The following is a 26,955-nucleotide window of genomic DNA, read 5'->3' as shown; positions in this document are numbered from 1 at the left end:
TCAGTCTACTCTATTCCAGGCTAAACATGTGCAGCTCCTTCAACTGTTCTTCATAAGGCTTGGTTTCCAGACCCTTGATCATCCTTCTCTGCACATGTTCCAGCTTGTCAATATCCTTCTTAAATTGTGGTGCCCAGAACAGGACACAGTATTCCAGGTGTGGTCTAACCAAGCAAAAGATTGATTTCTTACAAATGTGGAACTTGCTATGCCTTTAAAACAAAACCAAACCAAACAAAACAAAAACCTCTTTTGTTATAAATGGAAAGATAAGGATCTTGGGAAGGAAATATCTCAGAGACCAAATTGGGATCCAGTGTCACAAAACCACAAGGGGAATCCTCAGCGGTGGGGAGCAGGGATGACTCCAAGTACCTGTCAGGAGTGGGGTGGAAATACTTTGCAGATGCCCTATGCCTCAAAAAGTGCAGAAGCAAGGATGCACTGGAGACACTGGTAGGGGCCCAGGCTGCAGGTGGAAGACAAGGAAGAGACTTTTTCTTCTGGAATCCCTTTATGAGGATTTGCACATGGAAAACAGATGTGGAAGGGGGCAAGAATGGTGCCGATCTCCTTTCAAAAACGCCAGGTTTTGGAACGTGCAATCTTATCTCCGCCTACCTGGGCGTAAGTCCCCCTGAAACTTACTACTATGCTTCTGTAAGGTCAGGCTGTCGGCCAGCCCTGCCAAAACCCCACCCCCCTTTTCAGAACTCTGCAATTTCCCCGAACGTTTAAATTATAGAACAGACAGATTTTTAAGTAATCTTCCCGAGGAAGGGCACCCAATCTAATTAATTAGATCTCGCAATGCAATATATACCAGAGGCAGAAATTTACATGAAAATTACCTTTCCAAATATAGGACTGTAGGTACGTCGACGTACGCCAAGCAATTAAAGAAAGGAGACAAAACGGGTGCTGCCTCAGCATGCACAACTAACGAGAAAGGTGCTTGTAAAAGGCACAGTGGTAATGAGGAGGACCTTTCACCATTGGCAGAGAAAGGGGGGGGGGAGGGACATGAGGAATGGTAGGGTCAAGCCTGAAGGGGAGCGGAGGAGGTTATGAGCTACATAACTGTGGTGGCTGCAAGCAGTTGTTTACACAGCCACCTTCCTTTCAATGCTTGTTTGCTCAGGGTTTCTGTTGCCAGGAGTTAGCAACTCTTCTCTATTCAACCTTTGTTCTGTGAACTGCCCTGAGACCTCCAGGTATAGGGCGGTATATAAAATCAATAAATAATAATAATGATAACTCCACCACCCCAAAAAAGGGCAGTGAAAGGTTTGCGACCTTAAAAGCACATTTGAAACACATTCCGTCCCCGCTCAAAGAATTCTGGGCTCTGTAGTTTACCTCTAACAGCTTGCTGGATCAGGCCAATATATATTTTTTTGCAAAATCTCAAAAATAAATGAAGTTTTAGAGCTATTTATAAGGAAATTTGCCAAAATCTAGACTTCCAACATTGATTGCCATATGTCCAGGTTTTCCTAGATGTTTCACAGCGATTTCTGCCCAGACACTGCTTCCAACAGCAGTATTTCGACTGCAACCTCCCCTTCCTGTGGCTTCCAGCGACTGATACTCAGAAGCATTGCTGCCTCCAACACAGGCTGGAAGCAAAGCACAGCCATCTCAGCCACTGACCGCTTTCTCTTTGTCTAATCCTCTTTCAAAGCCACCACTGCCTCCTGTGGCAATGAGTTCCATAGTTTAACTATGCACTGTGTGAAGAAGTACTTTATTGCTTCCGTTTTGAATCTTCCAATGTTCAGCTTTGTTGGATGTCCACATTGAGTTCTGGTGTTATGAGAGAAAGAGGAAAGAACAGTAATTCTCCAATCATTTTCTCCAAGCTCTGAATAATTTCATAAACTTCTCCCATGTCTTCTTTTACTCACCTTTTCTCTAAGCTAAAGAGTCCCAACTGATGATAAAAAATTATTATTATTTTTTTTTTTAAAGTCCCAACTGATGCAAGCTTTCCACGCAGGTGAGTCTCCCTATCCCATAATTCTTTGAGGGGGAAATGTGTTTCAAAGGTGCAGTGTGTACACAGGTATAGAGGCAGCAATGTGGCCCTCCACATATTGCTTGACTCCAGCTCCCATCAGCCCCAGCCAATGTGGCAATGGTCAGAGATGATGGGAGTTCCAGACCAGCAACAATTGGAGGACTGCTATGTTCTGTTCCCTTGCTCTAGGAATCTAGGCACATGTAACATGCTATCAATTTGCACTGGCTTCCTAGCAGCTCCATCTCTCCTGGGAATTCTGGGAACTAGACATTTGAAACTGATTGGCAGGAAATTCAGGAAATACGGGGATGAGGAAGGGCCTATTTCCACAATGCGTGCTTAATGTATGGAGGTCTCTTCCGCCAGGTGATGGCGGCGGGCAGGAGTTTAGCTGGCTTTAAAAGATTAGGCTGTTGCCAGATTGGTGCTCTCTTGCAAGTGAGATTCAAGCATGAGGCAATAAATGTAATGGTTAGCACTTTGGACTCTGATAAATCCAGGTTTTGCAATTAGAGCAGATTTGCTGCTCTTGCCCAACAAACCTGCTTCCAAAATAATAATAATAATAATAATAATAATAATAATAATAATAATAATAATAATAAAATACCGCGAGGACAAAAAAAAACACCCTTGGGCTTTTTGCAGTAAGAAAAGTAATGGGGAAATGAAGTGAAAAATACGGGATAGCAATTGCTTGAAGCAAAGTTAAGAACGTAAGACAAGCCTGCTGGATCCGGCCAATGGCCCACTGAGTCCAGCATCCTGTTCCCACCATGGCCCCTCCTGTGGTTTTCAGCAACTGATATTCAGAAACATTGCTGCCTCCAACCCTGGAAGCAAAGCACAGCCATCCTGGCTAGTAGCTGCTGATAGCCTCTCCTCCATGAATTTGTCTAATCCTCTTTTAAAGCCATCACAATGGCCTCTTCTGGGAAGTCAGCAAGCAGGGCATGTGCACAATACAGCACTCTCCCAGCCAGCGGTATTCAGAGGATGCCTCTGACCTATGGAGGAAGAAGATAGCAATGGTTGCTAAGAGCCTGGTAGTTCTTTTATTCCTTTTCAGCTTCTCTGCAGTCCCCTTTTCCTACTTTAGCACACCTTTGAATCCCTTGTCCTCCAAAGCTCCAACTGCCTCCCGAGCTACTTTCCTGCTAGTAATGTATTTAAATAATTTTGGGTGGCATAGAGCTAAGGAGTTCATTATCAGAAGCCCTGCACAAGGACTTCTGCTTGTGTAACAGGGTTTCTCCCTCCCTCACCTCCTCCCTGCAACGCAAACCCTTGTTGTATAACCTTTGCGCAAACCAATCAGAATAAAAGTTGCCTCAAGTGTCCAGCAGTGGGGATGGCAAGCCGAAAGACTTCTCTGAGCCAGAACACTTTACAATGCCCATCACTGAGGGACAGCAGCCAGACTTGTTTGCGGGCATTCTGGACTGCACCCACTCCTGGTAACAGGATAGATGCTTGGTCTTTAGTCTGATTCTGGTCCATCACATATCTTCTTCCAAACGGGATCTTCAAAAGATCTATATCACGGATCTCAACAAACTTCAGGACTCTTTACAGCAAGCCATAACAGTGAAATTGATATAAACCTGGTCAGTTTGCAGTGTAGATATACCCTAAAACACTTTAACCACCTTTTGAAATGTATACGATATTCAGCGTTTAAAAGGATGGCAAAGAGACGGATTTATGCCGATGCCGCCAACCCCCCCCCCTTTCTAGACAGTTGAAGTGGCGATTGTAGATGGTGTAAATTATTAGGGATGTGTATAGAACAGGCAGGGGTAGTTTCAAGGGATTTATCAATACGGAACAAAGTGTGTGGGTTTCTTGAGTATGTTACAACATTGTGCACACCAGACTATCCTCTCCCCAACACAGGGCTGCATCCTACCACCAAAGTGGAAAGGATCCTGATTATTTGTTGTTGTTGTTTAGTCGTTTAGTCGTGTCCGACTCTTCGTGACCCCATGGACCAGAGAACGCCAGGCACTCCTGTCCTCCACTGCCCCCCGCAGCTTGGTCAGACTCATGCTGGTAACCTCGAAAACACTATCCAACCATCTCATCCTCTGTCGCCCCCTTCTCCTTGTGCCCTCCATCTTTCCCAACATCAGGGTCTTCTCCAGGGAGTCTTCTCTTCTCATGAGGTGGCCAAAGTATTGGAGCCTCAGCTTCACAATCTGTCCTTCCAGTGAGCACTCAGGGCTGATTATAATTATTATTAAAGGTAAAGGTAAAGGGACCCCTGACCATTAGGTCCAGTCGTAGCCGACTCTGGGGTTGCGGCGCTCATCTTGCTTTATTGGCCGAGGGAGCCGGCGTACAGCTTCCGGGTCATGTGGCCAGTATGACTAAGCCGCTTCTGGCGAACCAGAGCAGCACACGGAAACGCCATTTACCTTCCCGCCGGAGCAGTACCTATTTATCTACTTGCACTTTGACGTGCTTTCGAACTGCTAGGTTGGCAGGAGCAGGGACCGAACAAAGGGAGCTCACCTCGTCACGGGGATTCGAACCGCTGACCTTCTGATTGGCAAGTCCTAGGCTCTGTGGTTTAACCCACAGCGCCACCCACATCCCCTATAATTATTATTAGTATATTTTAAATCTTTTAAATCATGAATATTATTATTCACATTAATTAACTGCTACAGAAGAGATCCCTGGTTACTGACTGGGCTGCATCACTGATGCTTCATTTTCCAAAACCCATTAATGTATTTTGCTAGAATGTTTTCCCAAACTGCTCAATACTGTACTTAACACCCTCCCTGCAGTTTGAGTCTGAGGGAGGCGGGGCTACAAATATCCCCGCCCACCAGAGGGCGGTGCGTCGCTTTCCACTAGAAGCTAGAGAGAGCAGTAGGGGCGATGCGCATGCGCGCCGAGATCCACGAGGTGGCCTCTTCAAAAGCTCTCTCAGGAGCCTCTCATCCCCTCACCCTCCGCGTTTCCCGCTTCTGCGCATGCGGTCCTTCTCACCCGACCTTGTGCCCTCTCGCCGCTGTCTTGCGTTTCCCCCTTTCCATTCCCTGCCACCTTTTTCTAAAGGCGTGCCTGCAGGGGGCGCTGCAGCCAAGAGGCCTCCTTTAGCTTTCCTCTTTCCTAGAGCGGCCCGGACGGCGGGCGGCCGGCTGCCGCCACCACACCGGCGCATGCGCGAGTGCGGGTGAGAGGTCGGCAAGATGGCGGCGGCCTCGTCAGTGGATGAGGCGCCGGACAACGAGGATTATTACTCGCTGCTGAACGTGCGGCGGGAGGTGAGGCGCCGGCGGTGGGGGCGGTGGTGTCGGTGGCGGAGGCGGCCGGCCTTCACAAGCCGCTCGGGGGGAAGGAGAAGCCTGGGTAGGAGAGGCGGAGCGGGCGAGTCACTGAGGGGGAAGCGGGGGAGGGGCGGGTCACAGAATGGGCACCTGCGAAGGACGCAGGAGAGGTCCAGCAGCAGGAGCGCCAGGCCAAGGCGGCGTAGGGCCGGCCATGTAGCCCATCGTCCTGTTCCCACAGTGGACAACCAGATGCCCCAGTGGGAAACCTGCCAGCAGGACCTGAATGCAACAGGAGCAACTCTCCGCTCTCCTGTGGCTTCCAGCAACTGGTATTCAGAAGCATTGCAGCTCCACAAAGGCAGAGCATAGCCATCGTGGCTAGTAGCCAGTGACAGCCCTCTCCTCCATACATTTGTCGGATTCCTCTATGAAAGCCATCCAAGTTGGCCCTTCTGCGGGAGGCAGCTCCATAGTAAAACTGTGCACTGCGTAAAGAAGTCATTTGTTGTATCTGTCGCGCATCTTCTTCCCACATTCAGCTTCATTGGAAGTCCTCATGTTCTAGTGTCATGAGAGAGGAGGAAAAACTTTTATCTACTTTCTCTAAAATTTTATGTCTCCTCATACTTGCCTTTTATCTAAGCTGAAGAGTCCCAGACACTGGAAGCTTTCCTTATAGGAGAGACACGAATGCAATTTCTACCTTTGTTTGCTATTAAAATTTATTTTTGAAAACAACAAGGAGAGGTTGTAAATATGAGTTAAGAATTTAAACAGTGCATGTTATATTAACATTGTTATTCAAAGCAGTTTCAGCAGCATTCTCGGCACCTGTGATTCCCATAAAGTGGTGTTAAGAAGTATTACTGTTTCTGACCATGGAGGCTGAGCATAGTCATTGTGCCTATTAGCCATTGATAGCCTTAGCCTTCATCAGTTTCTCATCACTACATGACCCAAGACAAGCCATGCTTGTCCACAGTCAACTCACTGCAACATGGGGATAATCACACCAGCCTATTTTACAAAACTGCTGTGTGCATTTATAGGGGGAAATGTATGCCAAGGACTCTGAATGCATCAAAATCACACAATGGCCCATGTAGTCTAGTATCCTGTTCTCACCAATGCTAACCAGATGAATGTGAGAAGCCCATAAGCAGGACCCGAGCACAAGAAAACTTTCTGCCTGTGATTTCCAGCAATTGGTACTCAGAAGCATTACTGCCTCCAACAGTGGAGGCAGAACATAACCATCAGGGTTAGTAACTCATACCATACCATGCCTATAGCAAGGTCACAAGCAAGACCTGAGTACAATGAGAACGCTCTCCTTTGTAATTCCCAGCATGCTACGTCCAACCATAGAGGCAGAGTAGAACCATCCTGTCTAGTAGCCAATTTCCAACCCTCGGTTCTAGTCCTGGCCTCTAAAGGTAACAGTTAGCAAGCCTGCTGCATCTGCTGTATGACAGATATGTGAAGCACTGTCATGTCTCATCTTCTGTTCTCCAGTCTTTAAACAGTTCTTCATAGGATTTGTTTCCCTGACATCCCTGCACCTGACAGTCACCTCCTCCACTTTGTTAAAGTCCTTCTTAAAATGGATCAGGCCAATGGCCCATTGAGTCCAGCATCCTGTTCTCACAGTGGCCAACCAGATTCCCCAATGGGAAGCTATCAAGCAGGACTCAAGCACAAGAGCATTCTCACCTCCTGTGGCATTCAGCCTTCTAACTGAGAAGGGAGGGCATAGACATCATGGTTAGTAGCCATTGATAGTCTTCTCCTAAATGAATTTGTCCAATCCATCTTTTAAAGCCATCCAGATTGGTGGCCATCACTTTCTCTTCTGAATGTCAATTGCATAGTTTAACTATGTGCTGCATGAAAAAGTACTTTATTTTATCTTTCCCGAATCTTCCAGCATTCAGCTTCATTGGATATTCATGAGTTCTAGTGTTATGAGAGAGGAATAGTTTATTTTTCTCTCTGTTCTTTTACACCTCTATCATGTTCCCTCTTAACTCACATTTTTTCATCAGACCAAATGTCCCAAATGTTGTAACCTTTGCGGTGGAGTTACTGCAGCTCCTTCATCTTTATGGTTACCCTATTTGACATTTTCATTGTGTTCCCCACTATGACCTCAGATCTGTTAATTAGCACATGTGCTTGCTGGTGTTAAGATTTGTATTTATTTAAGTAGAAATGATCCAGTAGCAAGGGATTTCCCATTTCTAACTCACCCAATAGAGAATATGAGGGTGAGGTGGAGATCAGCCAGGCAGGAAATTACAAGGGAAACAGCCCTAGATAACAAGAAAAATAAGAGCAATGGGGTAACGGTAACTGGTAACTGCTACCACCGTAGGCATCCCAGGTAACGCTAGGAGTCTCTGCTTCCCACTGGGGAATGGGACTTGATTTGGGCAATTCAGAAATACTTTTCAAGTTGAAATGTGTGAACATGTCTAGGATTTCTTGCTAATTTTAAGCATTCCCCACCTTAGCACAAACATCCATTATATCACTGGAGAGGCTTCAACATCTTTAGTTTTTCATCAACAGCACTGAGGGATGGTTCATATTCTGGGGATTTAAATTAAGGGCTTATTGTATCTGAGCTATAAACAGCTGTAAAGCTTCATAGAGGTTTGTAAAACTAGTAAAAAATCTTACAGAGGATTTCTTTCAAAGACAAGGAAATATCCCTGTCCATCCCCTCCCTCTTCTCCCTACACAGTGGGGAGGCAACTTCATGTCATTTGCATTTTCACCACAATAAGGTTGATAATGGCAGCGATCTTGACATTGATAAATATTCCCCAAAGACCACTGCAGTCTTTTGGAAAGAAGAAAGAAGTGATGAAAAGCCCAAGCTTGCGGCTCCCTTTCATCATTGCCCCTTTGTTTTTGAGAACTGCATAAATGAGAACCTCACATCTCAGAACCCAGTCTGTTGTGTCAGCTTGCTTCTCCGGGAAAGCTATAAGGGTCAGCTTCTACAGAGCTCTGGAAAGTTTACATTGCCATGAATGTACTACCTTGGAAAGAGGATAGAATGTAGAAATGCATGGGCCAGACAGAAATGGCCTGAGGTTGGGTTCGCTGGATGCAATAAAACCATGGTCTTTCAGCCATCCAGATATTATCACAGGCAGTGTTCCAGAAAACCATAGGAGAAGGTAATAAACATTTTATGAACTGAGCAGCTCAAGCAAACTGTCTAAACAACCACTTTCAGTGAATTTCCTTTGACCATCTGCTGCACGCTCAAGCCCCAACACAGCCTCTACAGCAACCATTTCCTAGACTGGCTCTTGTTCAAAGGGATGCTTTTGTTTCCTTCATATTTTATGGTAGCTCCTCACAATTTTGGAGAGTATCAGAAGTACAGTGCTGGTGTGACCTTGAGCTGCTAGGTCGTACAACCATACGTGTTCAGTGCCACCACCTCTATTCAGTCTCCTTAGGAAAACTGGAGGAATACTTCAACACCCACACACTGTGGTTTATAGCATACCTTGCCTTTGTGTTTGGCATGAGCCTAGCTATATTGTCCCAGAATATCTCTTTGATTTCTGTTGTTGTGCATAACTTACATTATTTTATTTTTATTACTCTGTGTGCTTCCATATTCTCTGCCATGAGACTGCTACCAGAGTAAAAGGTTTGCAGGATTTACTTAGAATGGTGACAAGAGAGTGATGGATGCTGGCATCTCCCTCCTAAGCTATCAGCATTTCCTTGTGGATGGGGCCTTTAATGCTGTAGAGGGACAGCGCTGGTAGGGCAATGTACCATTCCAGTGTGGTGTCCTTTAGTAGCTGCTTATATCCATCCCTTAGTATCATTTATGTGATTTTGCCAGGTGAGGAAATGGCCAAGAAACAATGGGTGATTATGCTGAGCACATGGAAGTTGGAGTGGGGAAAGGGGTGGGTGGGAGAATCCAGTCCCACGGACCAGAGTGACTCCCTGGTGCTATGGAAGCAAAAATGAAATGAAAACAATCACAGAGTTGAGTGTGTAAGACAGCTGTTAGGCTGCTTTCCATTATTAATTTTTTTGTAAGATTGCTCTCTTCTCTCTCAAGCTATTTTGATAGTGTAGCCATCTAATATGGGTTGATTTCAAAGTTGTACCAAGATTGCAAGAAAAATAGCAGCCATAGCACTTTAAAGACTGACACAATGTGATGCTGTGGTTCATAGGTCAGATCCAACTTAATCATGTCGTTCATAAAGATGCACTAGAAGCTTGTTTTAAAGGAAAACTTAATGTTGTTGCCAAATCTGACTTAATGGTTTTGTTCTTGTGCCATTATTATTCCATGGTGCCTATTAGCCACCAATTCTTTTCTTGGGTATATATTGATAGGTTTCAGTGGCAGTAGGAAAAACTCCCTCCTCTCTGCCTAAACTTTGGCAATTGGCTTTTTTATGCTTAACTTGCATTGAGACTAAAACAGTGCTTGGCAAGGGTGCTGCCTATTATATACAATACTTAAACTGTTTTCTACTTTGCTTTCACAACAGCAGTCATTGTTGGGGCTGTCATGCAAGTTAAGTGAGGCCATAAGACACTGTCCTAGGCGTTGTTCTGTTGAACATTTTTTATAAACTTGGCTGAAGGAGCAGAGAATGCTTATCATATTTGCAAGTGACACAAAAACAGGAGGAATAGATAACACTGCAGAAAACAAAATCAAGATTCAAAATGATCTTGACAGGCTGGAACACTTGTGCAGAAACCAGCAAGATGAAACTCAACAGAGATAGATGTCAAGTCCTGCAACTAGGTGCAAAGTATCAAAGGCAAAGGTACAGAATAGGGGGACCTGGCTTTGCAGTGGTATACGTGAAAAGCATCTTGATGTCTTTAGTTGATCACAAGCTGAACATGAATCAGCAGTGAAGCATGGCTGCTGAAATAGCTAATGCATCCTTAAGCTGTGATAACAGAAGCAAAGTGTCCAGATCATGAGAAATAATAGTTCAGCTCTGTTCTTCACTTGACAAAGTAGAGGATATCAGAGGGAGGGTGAACTGGATGCTGACGGGTTTGGATGAAAGAGCTTTGGGAAGAGAAGATGAAGGGCAGGGAGAGCTGATAGTGGTCTTCACGATGTTCTCCATTGCTTCAGGCAACAGGGCTAGCGCTTCCTTGAACTTTACTTGTGTCTGCTCATTAACTGGTGAATAGTTTGCTATACAAACAAAAAGTGATTTTTATGAACAAATCTTTCTGATTCATTTTAGAAGGACTGTAACCTAAAAGGCCAGTTAAAAAACCTTTTTATAAATACCAAAAAAATGCCAGTTCCCAGAATGCTATCTGTATTCATGATGATGTATAGGCAAAACATTTTGTCAATGTTATGTTTCGTATAGTTGTTAATTTTGTTTCCATTTAGAACACAAGAAACACAAACCACATTTATTAAATGGAAAAGGCAGTGGTGGTGGTAGTGAAGTGGGGAGGACTCATTTCCATGATTCCCAGGTGATTTGCCAACAGAGATGAAAACGTGAAATATATGTGAACTGAGAAATGGGACTTGTCATTGTCCTTTCAAAATGTAAGAGTGTTATGACAGATCATTTAATTGGGTAGCTCATAAATCAAGGCCAAACCAAGGTACAACTTCCAGGCGATTCCAGCTCAGAAGGATGACTTTGGGGAAGGGATTTAAGAAGGTAATTGCTTCTCTTTCCCTGAAAGCCTTAAAAAGAAAACAGTCCACATTCCAAGTGATCGTTTTGTTAATTTGTAACATTTTTGCAAACCAGTTATTCAACATCAGCCTCTCAAGTCACTTCTGGGGTCTTAGTAGGCCTCAGTTTAGGAGCCATCATGCTCTTTTGTAGTCTAAGGAATGTGGTGGGCTTGGCAGTAGCTGACCAGTGAGACACACTTTCATCAGTGGGAGAAATTATTGTGTCTCACTGGTCAGCTACTGCCCATCCAGCATTCGAAACTCCCATTGTTCTAGGCGCGCATTTTGCGACAGAATTTCATTAGCGTGAGCAGTTTCTGAGCTCTGGATGCAATATTGCGCCTAAGATTTCAGATTAAAACTTCAGAGTGGAAGGAAAGGAGGCCCTTTTTTTCTCTCCCCACTTTAAGCTACTTTCTGAAGACTGGAGAAGAGACCCTCTTAAGACTATTAGGGGGTGAGCAGGGGAAGAACTAGATAGACCATGTGAAAAATGAGCATAATATTTTAGCTGCAGTTCATTCATTTTCTGCTTTGTATTCTTGTTATAAAAAAGTGCGCCTAGACATTCCGTTGTTAAGCCCATAACCTAGAATTAAGGTACCATTTAGCTCCTAGCTTTCATATCTGTTTCTAACACTTTGCCCACCTTAAGCTGGGCAGCCTCCGGTCAATAAGGTGCTGACCCACCACTGTCTGCTTGCGCCAATGGGTGCTCCGAGCTCAGAGTATCACTCAATGAGAGCCAGTGTGGTGTAGTGGTTAAGAGCGGTAGTCTCGTAATCTGGGGAACCGGGTTCGTGTCTCCACTCCTCCACATGCAGCTGCTGGGTGACCTTGGGCTAGTCACACTTCTTTGAAGTCTCTCAGCCCCACTCACCTCACAGAGTGTTTGTTGTGGGGGAGGAAGGGAAAGGAGAATGTTAGCCGCTTTGAGACTCCTTCGGGTAGTGATAAAGCGGGATATCAAATCCAAACTCCTCTTCTTCAATGAGCGGATCAAACCACTGCACCAGACAACAAAGAAAAGAAACAACCCCCCTTGTGCCTAGCAAGCTGGAACGTCATGGTCATGTGTCCTGGCTTGCCCACCAATCTGCTGCAAGTTAGTGACTCATGGAAGATGACCATCATTGACTGTGAGCTGAAAACACTCAACATTGACATTGCCACTTTACAGGAGACCAGACTCATGTTTAATGGCAGAGAAGAAACACACCTTCTGGCAAGGAGGCCTCAGAAGAACCACAAATTCAAGCTATAAGCATTGCTGTGAGAAACTCACTTTTGTCTATGATAGAATTGCCAACTGAGGGCTTCCTCTCTGTCTCTCAACTACCCTGGTCCAGTTAACTTCTCGAGCATTTACGCTTCCACTATATACTCTGATATACATATCAAGGACCAGTTCTATGAGGCACTAGACCAAGCTGCCAGGCGGGTCCCAGCCTGAGAACACCTATTTCTGCTGGGAGATTTTAAAGCCAGAATTGGAAACGAAGGTCACACATGGGACAACTGCATTGGCCACTTTGGTATTGGCAACATGAATGTGAACTGAGAAAGGCTGCTTGAGCTGTGCTCGTACCATAGCCTCTGCTTCACGAACACATTCTTCTCTACCAAGGCAAAACAGTGAGCGTCCTGGAGACCTCCAAGGGCAGGCCACTGGCACCAGCTGAACTTGATTGTCACCAGGCAATTGGCACTAAGCTTTGTTGGTGTCACATGGAGCTACCAAAGTGTCAACAGTGACACGGATTCACTCCCTGGTGGCAAGAAGATTCTTATTTAGCCGAAGAGGATCTATACTGCATTGCCAGAACAGTCATACCCAGACTTTGTGAGTGAGTGCTTCTCTGATTCTGTTGAACAAGCACTACTGAACTAATCTAGAGATAGCATTGACGTAAGGTGGAACCACATCAAAGAGGCAACCTATAAAACAGCTATGTCCTCTTGGCAAAAGAGAGCAGCAGATCCCTGACTGGTTTAAGGCTGGCATTAAGGACATGGAGCCTGTTATTGCTGCAAAGCACGAGGCTCTTGTGAACTATAAGCATGTGCCCTGCAAGAAGATGCTTGCTGCACTGAGAAAGGCAAGGAGCAATGCCCAGTGATTTGCCAGATAGTTTGCCAATGACTGTTGGCTAAAGCTGTGTCAGAGCATTCAACTTGCTGCTGACAGCGGCAATACTCACAAAATGTACAAAGGCATGAAGAAAGCCTTTGGACCAACAATCAGAAAAAAACTGTACCATTGAAAACCTTCTTGGGAGAGATCATCACAGACCGCAGCAAGCAGATGAAGCGATGGGCAGAGCACTATCAAGAACTGGGAAAACATGGTCTCTGACATCGTAATAGACAGTATCCAATCTCTGCCTGTCTTGGAAGAGCTGGGTGCCCCTCCTTCAATGAGCTGAAGAATGCCATCAACTCTCTGGCATGTGGGAAAGTCCCAGGACAGGACGGAATCCCAACAGAACTGCTGAAAGCCATCTTCTCTCATGATACACCTCTACGGTCTTCTCTTGCAATGTTAGGAATTAGGATCCATGCCACAAAACATGCATGACTCCAACATTGTGACCTTCTACAAGAACAAAAGTGACTACCATGACTGCAACAACTACTGTGGAATCTCCCTGCTGAGTACTGTGAAGACAGCCTTCTTCACAGTACTCAGGAGTACCATGTGGTACTCAACAGATTACAGCCACTTGCTGACAAGGTCTATCTTGAGTCACAATGTGGCTTTAGATATCAGAGGTCGAGTCAACTTGATTCTGCAGGAGAAATGCTGAGAGCAAAGGAGTACCAGGTGTAGGGCAGCCCCTCCAGCAATGTGGTGAAGCACCAAGATGGATTATTGCCAGCTTCCTAGAGGTTAGGTACCAGCTATATATGAGTTTTAGGGGTAATTCTGTATTGCTCACTGAAATAGAGTTAAAGGGTTTTTTTGTTCCCCTCCAAAATTGAGCAGAACATATGCTAGCAAAATGACCTTCAGAGGTGCTTGTGATGTATGACTCCCTCTACAATGGAGTACCTGTGATTTGATTCCCCTCCTGTCCTGTAACAGTGTCTCTAAGTAGTATAGCACTTTATTTCCCCTCTTATGTTTGCATGATGTGAATGTGCTTGAGATGCTATTGTCATTGAAGCTGTGTTTGTTCCAGTGCTCTGTTTTGACTATGTCTCAGAATGCAACCATTTTCTCCATAGATCTCAGTGGGAGCCACTTAGGTGACCCAGACTCAACATAGCCCTGCTTCTTCCTCCCTCAAATCTTGCCCTAGTGGAACTGAAAACCTGGCTGATACATATACTTCTAAAAAGTCTTCCTCAACCTGAAGCCAACCAGATGCTTTGGACTACAACTCCCATCATCCCTAGGTAGCAAGGCCATGCTGATTGGAGTTGTTTTCCAAAAGGTGTCAGGTTGGGAAGGCTGGTTTTGAGATGAATTTTCAGCTATCTTGCAGTAAGTCTACAACTTACACAAAGGTTACGTTCCCAGAATCACGGCTGAAGCAAAAATCACATATAGTCAAAACGTTAATAGGTTCAGTGGTGGGTGGGATTGCCAAAGTCTTTTTTCTTGCCTTGTTTCCACTGCTTTTACTAATTTTTTTTGCCAAGTCTGTAGAGCTGAATGTGCACAAGTTAAATGCATGTAAGTTGCAGGGTTATTGTAGTTGCAGCAAGCCGTACCCAGGTGTCCTTTTCCTGTCCCCTTAAGGGCTTGAGGGACTCTCAGCAGAGCTCTCTAGAGGCTTTCAAAAGCCAGTTCTGCTAGATAACTAAATTTACTTTGGGGCTGAAATTGAGAAATTCTCCTTTGCCTTTGTAGGCCTTTGTTTCCATATTTTGTACCCAGCTTCTTATAGGGCAAATTCAGCTCTTCAGAGCACTAGCTAATCTGAGAATAATAGGTCACTAAACTTTATGGGCTTGGGGAAGAGGAAGAGAAGGACGTCTAAAACCTGTCTCTGGCAATTTGCTAGTATATGGCCATTTAATCTGTAATAGATTTACATGCTGCGAAGATGTAACTGGATGATTGAGATGTGAAATGAATGAGTTTAATCCCCCGAATAGCATGATGGCGTGCCTCTTAATTTTGCCCCAAGTTTAAGTAATAAGAATGTAACTTAAAATATCATTATTAGTGACTTATGTATCTCATTAGAATTTGAAATGTTGTCAGTATTTTCTGCGGTGGCTGGAGAGAGGTTATCACTCTTGAAATATTGAACCAATGACCTTAGTGATTCACTTATGATGAAAGGCCCAATCTAACATTTTATTGAACATGATATTTGTGAAAAATGGAACTGCTCATTTCTATTACTTAATCAATAGCACATTAAGCCATTTATCACTAATTTGATTAAAGAAGGTCATTGCCGAGCTCGAAATTCCACTCCCTTCTCATCTACTTTAATTCTAATAACCAAGAGAGTGGAAAGAGACAGCAGTTGCTCAGGAAGGATGACTCCTTCACCGGGCAATGCGTTCTCAGGAGCCAGGCAGGTCTGTCCAATTCCTTTGTCATTGAACCAAGACGTATGAATAAGAAACAGAAGAAATCTCTCGATTCCTGTTTGTCACCAGAAATGGCTCAAATCCCACTTTATGTATTAAAAACTGCAGTTTTTTGCTGATACGCTGTGTTTGTTCATGAGCGAGAGGATTAGCCTTATATGTGAAGCACCCTGACCTTCTGTTTCCGAGCTAAACAGCTCTGCATTGATCAAAAGGAGCAGGCAGAAGGCCTTTGGAAGTATATTGTTAGAATGCATTTGTGTGTTGAAAAAAGATCTGCCCCTATCGTTGCAAGTTAATCATTCAAACTTGTAAGCCTCTCTTTTGCTCCTGTACCTCCACGTGGGTAATCATGGTGAATTTCAAGGAATTTGGCTTGGTCTTTTGTAACAAATAGGCATTCTTTATAGTTCCAGAGTTTGCACCCTCGCCTTCACCTTGAAGGCTAGCAAATGTGCTTCTGCTGAGTTCCTCCCATCCCCATAGTGCCTTAAATGTTACTCCAGTTGAAGTGTCCAATGCAGTGCCTTCACCGAGGAATCAGTGTCACTTTACTTGACCTGATAATGTATGCAGCGTTCTTGCAATGACTGGCTTCCTGCTCTCTTGTTCCCTGCCCATCCTGGCTAGTAAAAGCCTGTCAGGAAGGGTTGACCAGATGGGCCCAGGGTATGGTGAAGGCTTATTGACATAAGGGAGTGGTGCCGCTCCACTTAAGCAGGCGGTGGGTGGTGCGCCTGCTTCTGAAGAAACCCACCCTGGATCCTGTGGTTTATAACAATTACTACCCATAAAAAAATACCCTTTCTTGGGTAAGGTGCTGGCCAAGAAGTTAGTTCCTGGAGGAATTACCATATTTTTCCATGTATAAGATGACCCCATGTATAAGACGACCCCTATTTTTTTTTAACCCAAAATTAAGAAATTACGTTGTTTAGCTCTTTTGGGGAGTTGGGGAGGTCACTTCCGCCAATCACTCAGCCGCCTGCCCACCACTGCTGATTGCTTGCCACAGCCACTGCTGATCACACACCTCACCACAGCCGCCAATTGCCCGCTTGCTGCCACCAACAGCCCACTTGCCGCAGCTGCTAATCACCTGCCCACCTCGCCACAGCCTCCAGTCGCCTGCCCAGTTGCCACAGCCAATCACCAACAGGCCTTGCCGCAGTCACCAGTTAGCCGCCCAATCGCCGCTGCCAGTCTCCTGCTTGCTGCTGCCATTAATTGCACATCCTCTCTCTGCATTCACTATCTGTGTACAAGACGACACCCAATTTTTGCCTAATTTGTTTATAGTAGAAAGCATTTTCTTATGTATGGAAAAATACGTAACTGAATCCACTTCATTCTGCATTCAGGTGCTGTTTTGGAATTGAATCAGCCTTGGTCACCTGGATGGATAACCTGTATAGAGAGTGGGACAGGGGGAATGCATTCCTGTTTCTGCTTCTTTGTCTCTCTCCACGGGTTTTGATACTAGACCAAGGCATCCTGCTGGACTGGCTCTGTGGGATGAATATCAGGGGACACTGTTTTACACTGGTTCCACTCCTACCTAGAGGGTCTTTTCCAGAGAGTAACACTGAGAGACTGTGTTTCAGCTCCACAGTCTTCATGCTGTGATGCACTACAAGGTACAATCTTGTCCCCAATGCTGTTTTACATTTATATGAAGCCTCTTGGGTGCAGCCATTAGGAGTTTTGGAGCTGACTCTTAGTTGCCACAGGCAAAAGACTGTTCACAAGCATGTCTCAAGCAGGGCCCTTACCCCTCCAGTGTCCCTTTCTGTGGCACAAGGGCCATAAAGGTTATGAGGGCCCTGAACCAGCACAACTTCTGAATCTTCATTGCCGCTTGGAACAAAATCTTTGTTAATTATAGCCTGCTTTTTAGAACAAGGTGCATGCAAAATGGCTTGCAAAGATATAAAACCAGTTTTAAATTATAAACTAGAATAAAACAAAAGAACAGCATTATAGTAGAACAGTTATTTTAGATTTTATGTTTCCCGGGGCAGAGCCCTGTTGTCTTGTGCTTTGTAAAGCCCCACACATGCTGATGGCACTTTTATCCAGAGTACTGGCTGGCTGAGCTTCCAGGAGGCTGTTGTAAGGAATACTGAGATAATTGTGAGTGCTTTGAATGCTCGAACTGTGCTACATAAATTATGATTATTAATGCCCCAGACTGGTGGTTTCTTGCACCATGCCAAGAGAAGCGGTCCTAGCAAATCACAGCTTCATTATGCTTCCCGATCTGCAGAACAGAACGCGCCGGAGTGCGTCTGATGGGTTCCCGTTTCTGGGCAGATTTTTGAGATGATAGCGGCTTAACTGCATTGATTGTGCTATAATTGGATTTCTTTTCTTCTCACAGGCCTCTCAGGAAGAGCTGAAAGCCGCCTACCGTAGGCTGTGTATGCTGTACCATCCTGACAAGCACAGGGACCCAGAGCTCAAGAGGCAGGCCGAGCAGCTCTTCAACCTTCTCCATCAGGCTTATGAAGGTCAGTGGATGCCGGAGATTCACAGCCATTCTCGGCTCAGCAGCTGCCAATGGATTTTAAAGCTTGGAATCCAGACAGCGAGTCTTTTTGCTGTTAAAGGCAGTATCTGGTTTTTTCATTTTCATATGAGAGAATCAATACCTGGACTATCAGTTTTTGACAAATGAGTCGTTGGAAGGGCTGTAGTTCAGTGGTAGAGCATCTACTACATGTGGTGGGTCTCAGGTTCGGTTCCTGGCATCTCCAGGTCGGGCTGGGAGAGAAACCTGCCTGAAACCCCAGAGAGCTGCTGCCAGTCAGTGTAGCCCATACTGAGCTAGATGAAGCATTGGCCCGATTCAGTATGTTCCTATGAGTGAACATATATGTGGTTTTGGTGGGTCCCAAGGATATACACTAACAAGCCAATAAAGATTCTGACCACGGAGTCTCATTCTATGAGTATGACATGGAAGGGTTTTGAAGTGACCACCTCTTAATGCCAGCTAGTCAATCCTCTTTTCTAGTAGCGAACTAGACTAGAAAGCCAGGAGTAAGACTGAAGAAGCATGCTTCTCTAGGCAACTTCCAGTCTAACCTCTCTGTGCAGCAGCCAACACCAGTTTTTCGCTTTCAGCTTGTAAGGCCATGCAGTGCTTGAACAAAGATGCTGCTAACTTGCACAGTCAGTTGCCTTCCTCATACCACTCTCCAATCCAACAGCTCTGAGGCTTCCATATGTAGGATCAGCGATCCTCTGCTGCACATGAGCCAGCATTTGGTCATTATGGGACAGAATCTCAACACACATGGTTGGTAGGAGGCAGGCTGTGTCAGAATGTCTGCATCAAGTTGGTGGAGGACTTTTTGCTCTGTGGGCAGGGAGCAGCATTTCCCAGGAGATCTTCAGCTGAATCTCAAGAGCGTGGAGTAAGCAGGGTGAGGAAACACCAACTTTCCCCAGAGGTACTTTCATCCTTGTTCCCTTGCTATATGGGCAACTCCCCATTTGCACAGGGGTTTTATTCCGGGTCTTTGCGCATGTTGGTGGAGCGCGCATAAGCCAAAGGGCCAGAAAACATGTACATTGGCGGTCATGTGCCAATTGAACACACACAAAATGGTCGCTGCCTATACTAATCCCTCTGTTGCTTGACAGATTCCTAGGGACACCACCCTTCAAATCATGTGGTTTTCTCTTGACCACCCCAGAACTGTGTGTTTATGCACCAAAAGTATATCTCCCTGGTCCAAGGGAGGCTTCATGTCCCAAGCCCCCTTCTGAGGTCCTGGGACAGTTTTTATAAAGCCGAAAGCACTGTTTAAAGATTATAACCCTGAACGAGTATAGTCCAAAGACAGGTATATTTATATATTCTTCAGCACCCCACCTTCCTTCCAGCAGCTTGGTGCAGAGAACATAAGTGTCATACTATAGGGCTATTGCAAGGTTAAAGTCCAGTGCTTTTGTCAGCTGCACCACACTGGTTTTCTTGTTACACCCTTCCATGTCTTGGCACCAATTGGAGATCAGTGCAATAGGTGCTGATGGCAGCCTTGCATGGGCAAGCAGACTCTAGTCCACAAAAGCTGGCACCTCAGTGGATCTCTTTAAGTCTTTAAGGTGCTGGAGAATTCATGTTTGTGCTGGTTGTAACAGGACTAGCACTCTGCTCTTTTGGGATTTGCTGCAAGCCATGGGCAGGGAGGCTCTGGTCTGTAAATCGAACATGGTCCATGAGGTTGCTCTGACTGAATGACTGCCACCTGCCCTAAACTTGGCAACCTGTGTGATTTTTGACAGGTGGACCAGAAAGAGGATTGTGGGCACTGCCTGTTAGCAGCACCCACTATCACACACAGTACTTCACAGGCTTTGGCTATCTGCTCATGCTCAGGTCTTGCAGAGTGCAGTGGTTTGATTTCAAACCACATGAGCTAAAATGGGCCACCTGATGTCATGCCAGTGGTTGGCAACTGGGTGACCGCACCTTCCTGCTGAAGTGTGGTCTGCAAGGGGATAGGGGAGATAATGCTCTGGTCCCCTGTTCAGATCCAATTCCACACCCCTGTTGTAAGCAGTCAGCCGAGCATGCTCGGAACCCTTTGCAAGGTGAGAGCTTTCTGTTAGACAGGCAGCAGAACTGAAGTTGAGGGAGGCCTCCAAGGTTACCCAGATTTCCACTTAGCATTAGAACATAGTCTGCCCACCCCACTGACTCCCTGTTATGTGCAACTGCAACCACATCCTCCTTTTCTTATCTAGAGCTGCCTTGTGAGTACCAGATTCCTTGGTGAGCTCTTTTGGTGGCAGATGCAGGGATGATGTGTAATTGCAGAATAGGGGCATTGGGGGTTTTTTCTTTAGTTTTTGTTTCTTATTTTGCTCGGCACAAAAAATAGACAGAAGTTCATGATGTGGAAAGGAAATGTAAAAAAAATCCAACTGTGTCAGCACTGAAATAGTCATCTGAAGCAGTCGTAACTGTAAGTGCTTCTCATCAGGCTGGTTTTGCTTCCCATGAAGGATTACAGGGGAGATGAGAATTTCTTCCACCAGCGAAAGTATGGGCTATAATTCACTCGAGATGCTGTTTGCTATGCTTGGCATGCAATTCTCCTATAATTAGACTTAACTAAGTATAGAAGAAGATGTTCCTCTCCGAAATAAAGACTTTCCCCAATCTGCTGTAAAAGCTTATCTCTTATCTCAGTTTGCCGGGGGTGGGGGTTGTTGCCAAAAAAAATAGATGTTAATAGCCATCAGGAAACTCTGGAGTGTGTTGGGTGATAAATCTGCATAGTCAAGATAATGCAATCTCTCCAGATTCTCAGCTCTGCAGTCACAGGCAGATGGGCTGTGTGTGTTTCCGCTCCGTCTTTCATCGAAACTGTTGCCCTTTTGATTATATTCTGTTATCTGGGTTTGGTTGAATGAATCTTGCATGCGTCTGAATTATTGATAGTTTGTTTGCAGCATTTTTTGAAATTTGGGGAGAAGTAACTGAAACTTAAGTGAATTAGGAGCTTGCAGGATTCTACCCCCACCCCAGTAGAAAAACTGCAGCACCAGCAGTCCTCGTCGCCCAGCGGTTTGGCCCAAAGGGAAGCTAAAGTGAAATGGTGAATAAATGATTTTTTATTAAATCCCAGAGATTAGCTAAAGAAATTTGGTTCTGGTGTTTTCTGAATGGTCAGCATTCCTTTCCTCCCATTAGGCTTGGACGTGGGCGGAATCGTTTACAGCGTTCTTAATTAGGCCTTGTGATGCATGGGAACACGCTTGAAGAGCGGGAGGGAAATCCAGCAGAGACCTTGAAATGGGTGATGTCTGTGTAGGGGGAAATCCTCAACCCTTTGCATTCCAAGAGTTGTGCTTTGAAAAATCTGTTCTAGAAACGCGCTTGGCATTCTCCTGCGAAGAGGTCCTGCCTCCCAGCTTGTTTTCTAGGTGCATGCATTTAAAAATGTAAATCTAGGTATGCAAAGAGGTGTGTCACATAGGCATATTTGGCAGTGAGCTTGAGGTGGCCACATTGTCTTTGTGGAATGTGTGTTTGGTGACTTGGTTTTAGGTTTCCTGAAAATGTATTTGGAAGGTGCTGGAGAGTATGTTTATGTGTGCATGTGTGTGTGCGTGTACTTCTGTCTGAACTCTGCTTTGACTGCGGCATGCTCTGAACATGTTTTGGTTTTGATTTTCAGTGCTCAGTGACCCACAGACAAGAGCCATCTATGACATATATGGAAAGAGAGGCCTCGAAATGGAAGGATGGGAGGTAAGACCATTGCAGCCAGATAGAACCTGCAAGTTGTTCAGTCTCGGAATCCTCTCAGCCACTTTCATTGGTGTTGTTTGGGCTATACATGAGAAACTGAAGGTGTATGCAAAGACTCCTGTGCCCATGTTACTCAGGACAAGCTCAGGCTTTCACCTCTGACAGTTGATGCCCTTCTCTATCCAGTGGAAAATCCTTTCCTGCTCTCCAGCTTGGACATCAAGCTGATCCAACATTAACTGAGAAGTGACTTTTGAGTTTCTTCAGTGTGGCAGTGCTGTGGTGTTTAAACAACAGAAGAAATCAAAACCTGCCACTGCTTAATTGGTCACTCTTTCCCTCTGCCCCATTGAGTGTGTTGAAGCAATATTTGTTTTACCCTTGGTTTGGGGGTACAGTCACTCTGAGCCTGGAAATGCGGTGCTGTGGATAGAGAGGCTCCCAACTCCCTGAAGAGGAGCTTGGCCACAGAGTGCATCAATCCTACCTCACCCTCATTTATCCTAGGTTTCTCATTCATCAGGGTCGTAGCCTAAGATCTAATCGTGATAAGAACATCTGTTGACTTCACTGCCTTCATTGTTAGGTACACAAAGTGCCCCCCCTCCATATTTACTCAGAGATGTTATACTGTACAGGAATAGTGCCCCATAGATAAAAACAAGCTTCATCGCATGACTCATACTCTGATGCCAAACCTAACCAGCAGAGCTTGTTTTATGGAGCCACCATCAAGGCTGGTTCTGTGTTCCTGCAGCTGCAGGATGAATTGTTTAATATAGATCCTGCCCTACTTCAGTAATAGCTTTCACTCTGGGGAGTCAGTTGGTGTTACTTTTTAAAACATCTACCAATATTCTCCATGGGGAAGGGACGGAACTCAGGGGTAGAGAATCTGCCTTGCATGCAGAAGGGCCCAGGTTCAATCCCTGGCATCTCCAGATAGGCTTGGGAGAGACTGCTGCCTGAAACTTTGGAAAACTGCTCCCAATTGGTGTAGACAATACTGAGCTAGGTGGACCAGTTATCTGATTCAGTATAAGGCAGCTTCCTGTACTCCTGTGCTCAGAGCCCTCAAGCTTTCTTGCCTTTTGCTTCTTTCCTGTCAATGTTGGTATAGTTGCTGGTGAAAGGGAAGTGGTGAGGAAGGGGTCTGTGTGGAGCAGCACCAGGGCTGTGTGTGAGGGGCCTGGGGTGGTAATCTTCTCTATTATGGCTTATTTGTTATGCAGTGCAAATTCTTAGCCACTCACTCTTGATCCCCCTGCCTTCAAGAGCATTTGGGCTGGTACCTTCAAGAGCATTTGGGCTGGTTATTATGGACTAAGTTCCTGAAATTGCTAAGTGTCGTACAGAATTTGAAAGTTAACTATTTAAAATTAGCAGCTTTGGGGGAGGAAAGGGAGAGAGCATCAATCAGAGAGAGAGAAAAGGGCACAGGGGGAGTTGAGAGTGCTGTTTTAGTCCGGACAAGAAGTTTGGGCCCTGTATAGCAAAGGCCCCAGAGAGGAACCAGCAGAGAGAGAAGGTTGCTCTAGATGAGCATTGGATGTGGAGACACTGGAAAGTACATACAGTACAAGGAGCTTAAAGTGGAGGCGTGAAGAGAGGGGAATGTAGTTGCTGGAACAAAACTTGGGTGGCAATACCATCTAAACAATGAGCAGAAAATGTTATGAGAACCTAAGAAGAGCCTTGCTGCTGAATAAGGCCAAGGGCCCATCTAGTCCTTATCCTCCACAGATTTGTCTAACCCCCCTTTTAAGAGCATCCATGTTTGCGGCTAGCACTGCTTCTTGTGAGAGCAAATTCTGGATCTTATTATTTCCCTATAATTCTATTTATCCTTCCATTTTATTTGAAGCATTTGCAATCTACCCTTCACCTCAAGGTCCCAGAATAGAGAATACGTATGTATGGGGAAAAAATTGCAACAATAATACACCAGAAAGAATGCTACACTGATAATATGATTTATCATAAAATGACAGAACAGTAGCAGCAGCAAAAATAGTCACACTCAGAATACTGGAAGTGTTTCTTAAATATTGCGTGTAACAGTTTCAAAGCTTTGTTAAGTTGTCTTTACATTTCCTCACCCTTTAAAAACTTGCAATTATAATCTGGCATTTTTCCCTCGCTAGTTTTCAGTAGCAAACTAACAGCCCCCGCTCCCAGTCTGCTGCCGTTTAGATTGTAAGCTAGTGGACAGACTTGAATCTATGCCTAGCTGCTGAGGCAGTAAACAATGGTGGTGAAAGACAAAGGATGTGGCCCCCAGTTTGTGTGCAGATAACCCGGGTTGTGTCTGTTCGGCTTACAGCAAACCTCCCTCCCAGGCTTGCTTAGCTCACATGGTGTCTGAGAGGTGAAAAAGCCACTTTTGGAGAACGGACCCAGATACAACATGTAACAAATAAGAACAAATCGAAAGCCTGTTTTTAAAAAGTATCCAGTAAAACCACTGCATTGAACACGGAAGACGGATCAAGCTCTTGCTGGCCTCATTGGGATGCCAAGGGGCAGGTGTTCTTGACCTTGCAGTTAGCCCTGTCAGATGTGTTTGGAATGCGCAACTTGCTCTATAATCTGATGCCTAGAAATTGAGTGAATGGAGACCCTTGGAGCCATTTTTTTGCTTCCTCCTGCCACAAGGAATGTCAGAGATAAAGTAATTTAAAGTCATTAATTCAGGTTTGCAGAGGTTAAGCGGTTCGGATTCTCCACAACAAATCTCACCCCTTCTGGCCTTGCCAGACTCAGCTGATTTAATCCCCTCGTTTCCATCAAATAGTTTTAGAACCTGGTATTGGGGGTAGGGAGAATGGATGTGATTTCTTCCCCAAACTCAGGCCTCTTAAAGTTTCTGCTACAACCTGTCTTCAGAGTTGGTGGCCTCTGCAGCCAAGGAAATGTTTCTCTTCCGGGGGAAATTACATTTCCATGGCACTCAGAATGCAGCTCCTTCCTTAGGAAAGGCAAATCTCCACCTGTCAAATAAAGCTGTTGTGGCCTTGGTTGCTGTCTTAAGAAACGGCTAGCTTAGGCAGTCTTATAGGTACATGTTTGGAGAGTTAACCTTGTGTAGTGACTAAGGGTTGTATCCAACCAAATTCTACTCAGAGTAGGGCATTGAAATTAATGGACCTAAGCTTAGTTGTATGCAGTGGGCCTCCTCTGTGTAGGGCTAGCCTTGGATACAACCCAATTTAACCTTTGCCATGAACTCACTTGGTCCCTTTAGACAAGCCCCACCAGCAGCAGCAGCCGCAGGCATGCCACATCTGCAATATTGGGGAAGATAGTATTGATGTCACTTGTGGGGTTGTACAGATTCCTGAGAAAATGTAGACGAAGCACTTTAAACATCGGAAACTGCCTTAGACAGTATGTATATGTAGCTCAGTATTGTCTACACCAACTGGCAGCAGCTCTCCTGGAGATGCCAGGGGTTAAACCTGTGACATTCTGCATGCAAAGCAGATGCTCTGCCACTGAGTTATGATACTTTCTTCTTTAAAATACTCTAAAAAGTGAGGATTGTTATCACAAGTGCAAAACCCCCGGTGCCTGTGAAATTGGCCTTGTGCTGCTGGCCTTAGATTCACTTATATTTATACCCTACCTTCCTTCCATGCTAGAACATAGGGAGGTGCATTTGGGGACATGTGGTGGTTTCCCATACATGAACTGACTGGATCCAGACCTGTTGAGCTTCAGCAAAGCAACCTCATGTTTGAATGCATTCGTGTGCTGCCATTATTGTAATTTGTGCCTGCTTTGTCATTTATGGCCTGAAAGACAAAAAAAGTTGCTGGTGTAAGATGGATTCTTAGGAAACTGAAGAACCTCAACTTACTGCTTGCAATTCATTTATCTGGGTGCCAGCATATCCTGCACTGAGCAGTTGTCTCTCTTTGGAATGGTGCTCCTTGTTTTGTTATATTATGCTGGTACACTGTCAGTTCAATGGACGTCATGTTTTGTGTGGGCTCCCTACTAGGGTTGCCAGGGTTTCATATTGCATGCATTTGTTTTTACGAAGCCGGGCGCCAGGAGTGTAACTGGTAACTCTAAATAAAACAATAAAAGCTCTGTGCTTTTGTCTAGGAGGGAACGACACAGAAAGAGAGAGAATGTTGCAGCGTGAAGAAAGGAAACAGAAAGCCCTTCCGAGCCTGCCTGTCTATAGAGAGTTAAAAGCCCTCGAGTGTTTCCAGTTGCATCTCTGATTAAACGCCCCACAGTTGTTTGTTTGTTTGCTGGCTGTCCTGCTGCCAAATAACCTCTAAATGCTTGATTCCTTCTCCCGCAGGTGGTGGAAAGGAGGAGGACGCCTGCTGAGATCAGGGAGGAATTTGAGCGTTTGCAGAGAGAGAGGGAAGAGAGGAGGCTTCAGCAGCGGACTAACCCCAAGGTAAAAGGCTAGAGTGCCCTCTTGGCCTGGAGGAAGTATTCCTGAGATAGCAGGTGCTGGGAGCTTGTGTGTGTGTGTGTGTGTGTGTGTGTGTGTGTGTGTGTGTCTAGGTTGATGTTGTGGTCATAGTTATGGTACTTCCTTAATGCATGAAAGGTGAGATGAGACTTCCAGAAGGGCACACACTTGGTCCTGGAGAAGCTCAACCATCATGATGTGAATGTTGCCTCCTGACTCTGCAATGTGGTCTTCATATTCCTCTCCAAGTAGCACCACATGCCTGCTCTCTAGTAAGTGTCCACAAGCAAAGGAAAACAACAGAAGGGAGGGTTGGCAGCACCAAGGTTTAAATGTGAGTAAGCCAATGCATTTTTGGTTGGGAATAAGGATGAAGCAGTTAGGCCAAAAAGAAAAAAGGTTAAGTTACAGACAATGTAGGTTTTGAGACTGTGAGATGGGGATCACACCATGCAGTTAGGTGTCGAGGGGTGGAGTTCCAGGTGTAGGAGCCAGAACTGTATGAAGAAGGGCAGAGCTGGAAGAATAGAGGCAACAGGCAGGAATGGTTGGGCATTAAGGGTGGAGGACAGAATGATGCACGTGCATTGAGAGCTTTTGAGTGAAACCTCACAGTTCTTGGATCAGCATTCTTCACTGCCTGCTGCTCTGCAGCAACGTTGCAGCCCAGGA

General features: G+C 45.2%; 1 protein-coding gene across 1 annotated transcript in view; it reads left to right on the top strand.

Moving 5' to 3' along the window:
• Window positions 1-5,170: 5,170 nt before the first annotated feature.
• Window positions 5,171-26,955, top strand: part of DNAJC11 (DnaJ heat shock protein family (Hsp40) member C11) — a 54,364-nt gene continuing 32,579 nt past the window's right edge. The window contains exons 1-4 of the mRNA XM_079987029.1: window positions 5,171-5,301; window positions 17,961-18,090; window positions 21,775-21,848; window positions 26,164-26,265. Coding sequence (XP_079843155.1) covers window positions 5,227-5,301; window positions 17,961-18,090; window positions 21,775-21,848; window positions 26,164-26,265 — 381 coding nt within the window. The 5' untranslated portion in view covers window positions 5,171-5,226. The remainder of the gene's footprint in view (window positions 5,302-17,960; window positions 18,091-21,774; window positions 21,849-26,163; window positions 26,266-26,955) is intronic.

Source organism: Podarcis cretensis, assembly GCF_951804945.1.
Source record: "Podarcis cretensis genome assembly, chromosome: 8".
NCBI lineage: Eukaryota > Metazoa > Chordata > Lepidosauria > Squamata > Lacertidae > Podarcis > Podarcis cretensis.
The sequence above is the reverse complement of the archived record's forward strand: the minus strand, read 5'-3'. Positions and strand labels throughout refer to the sequence as shown.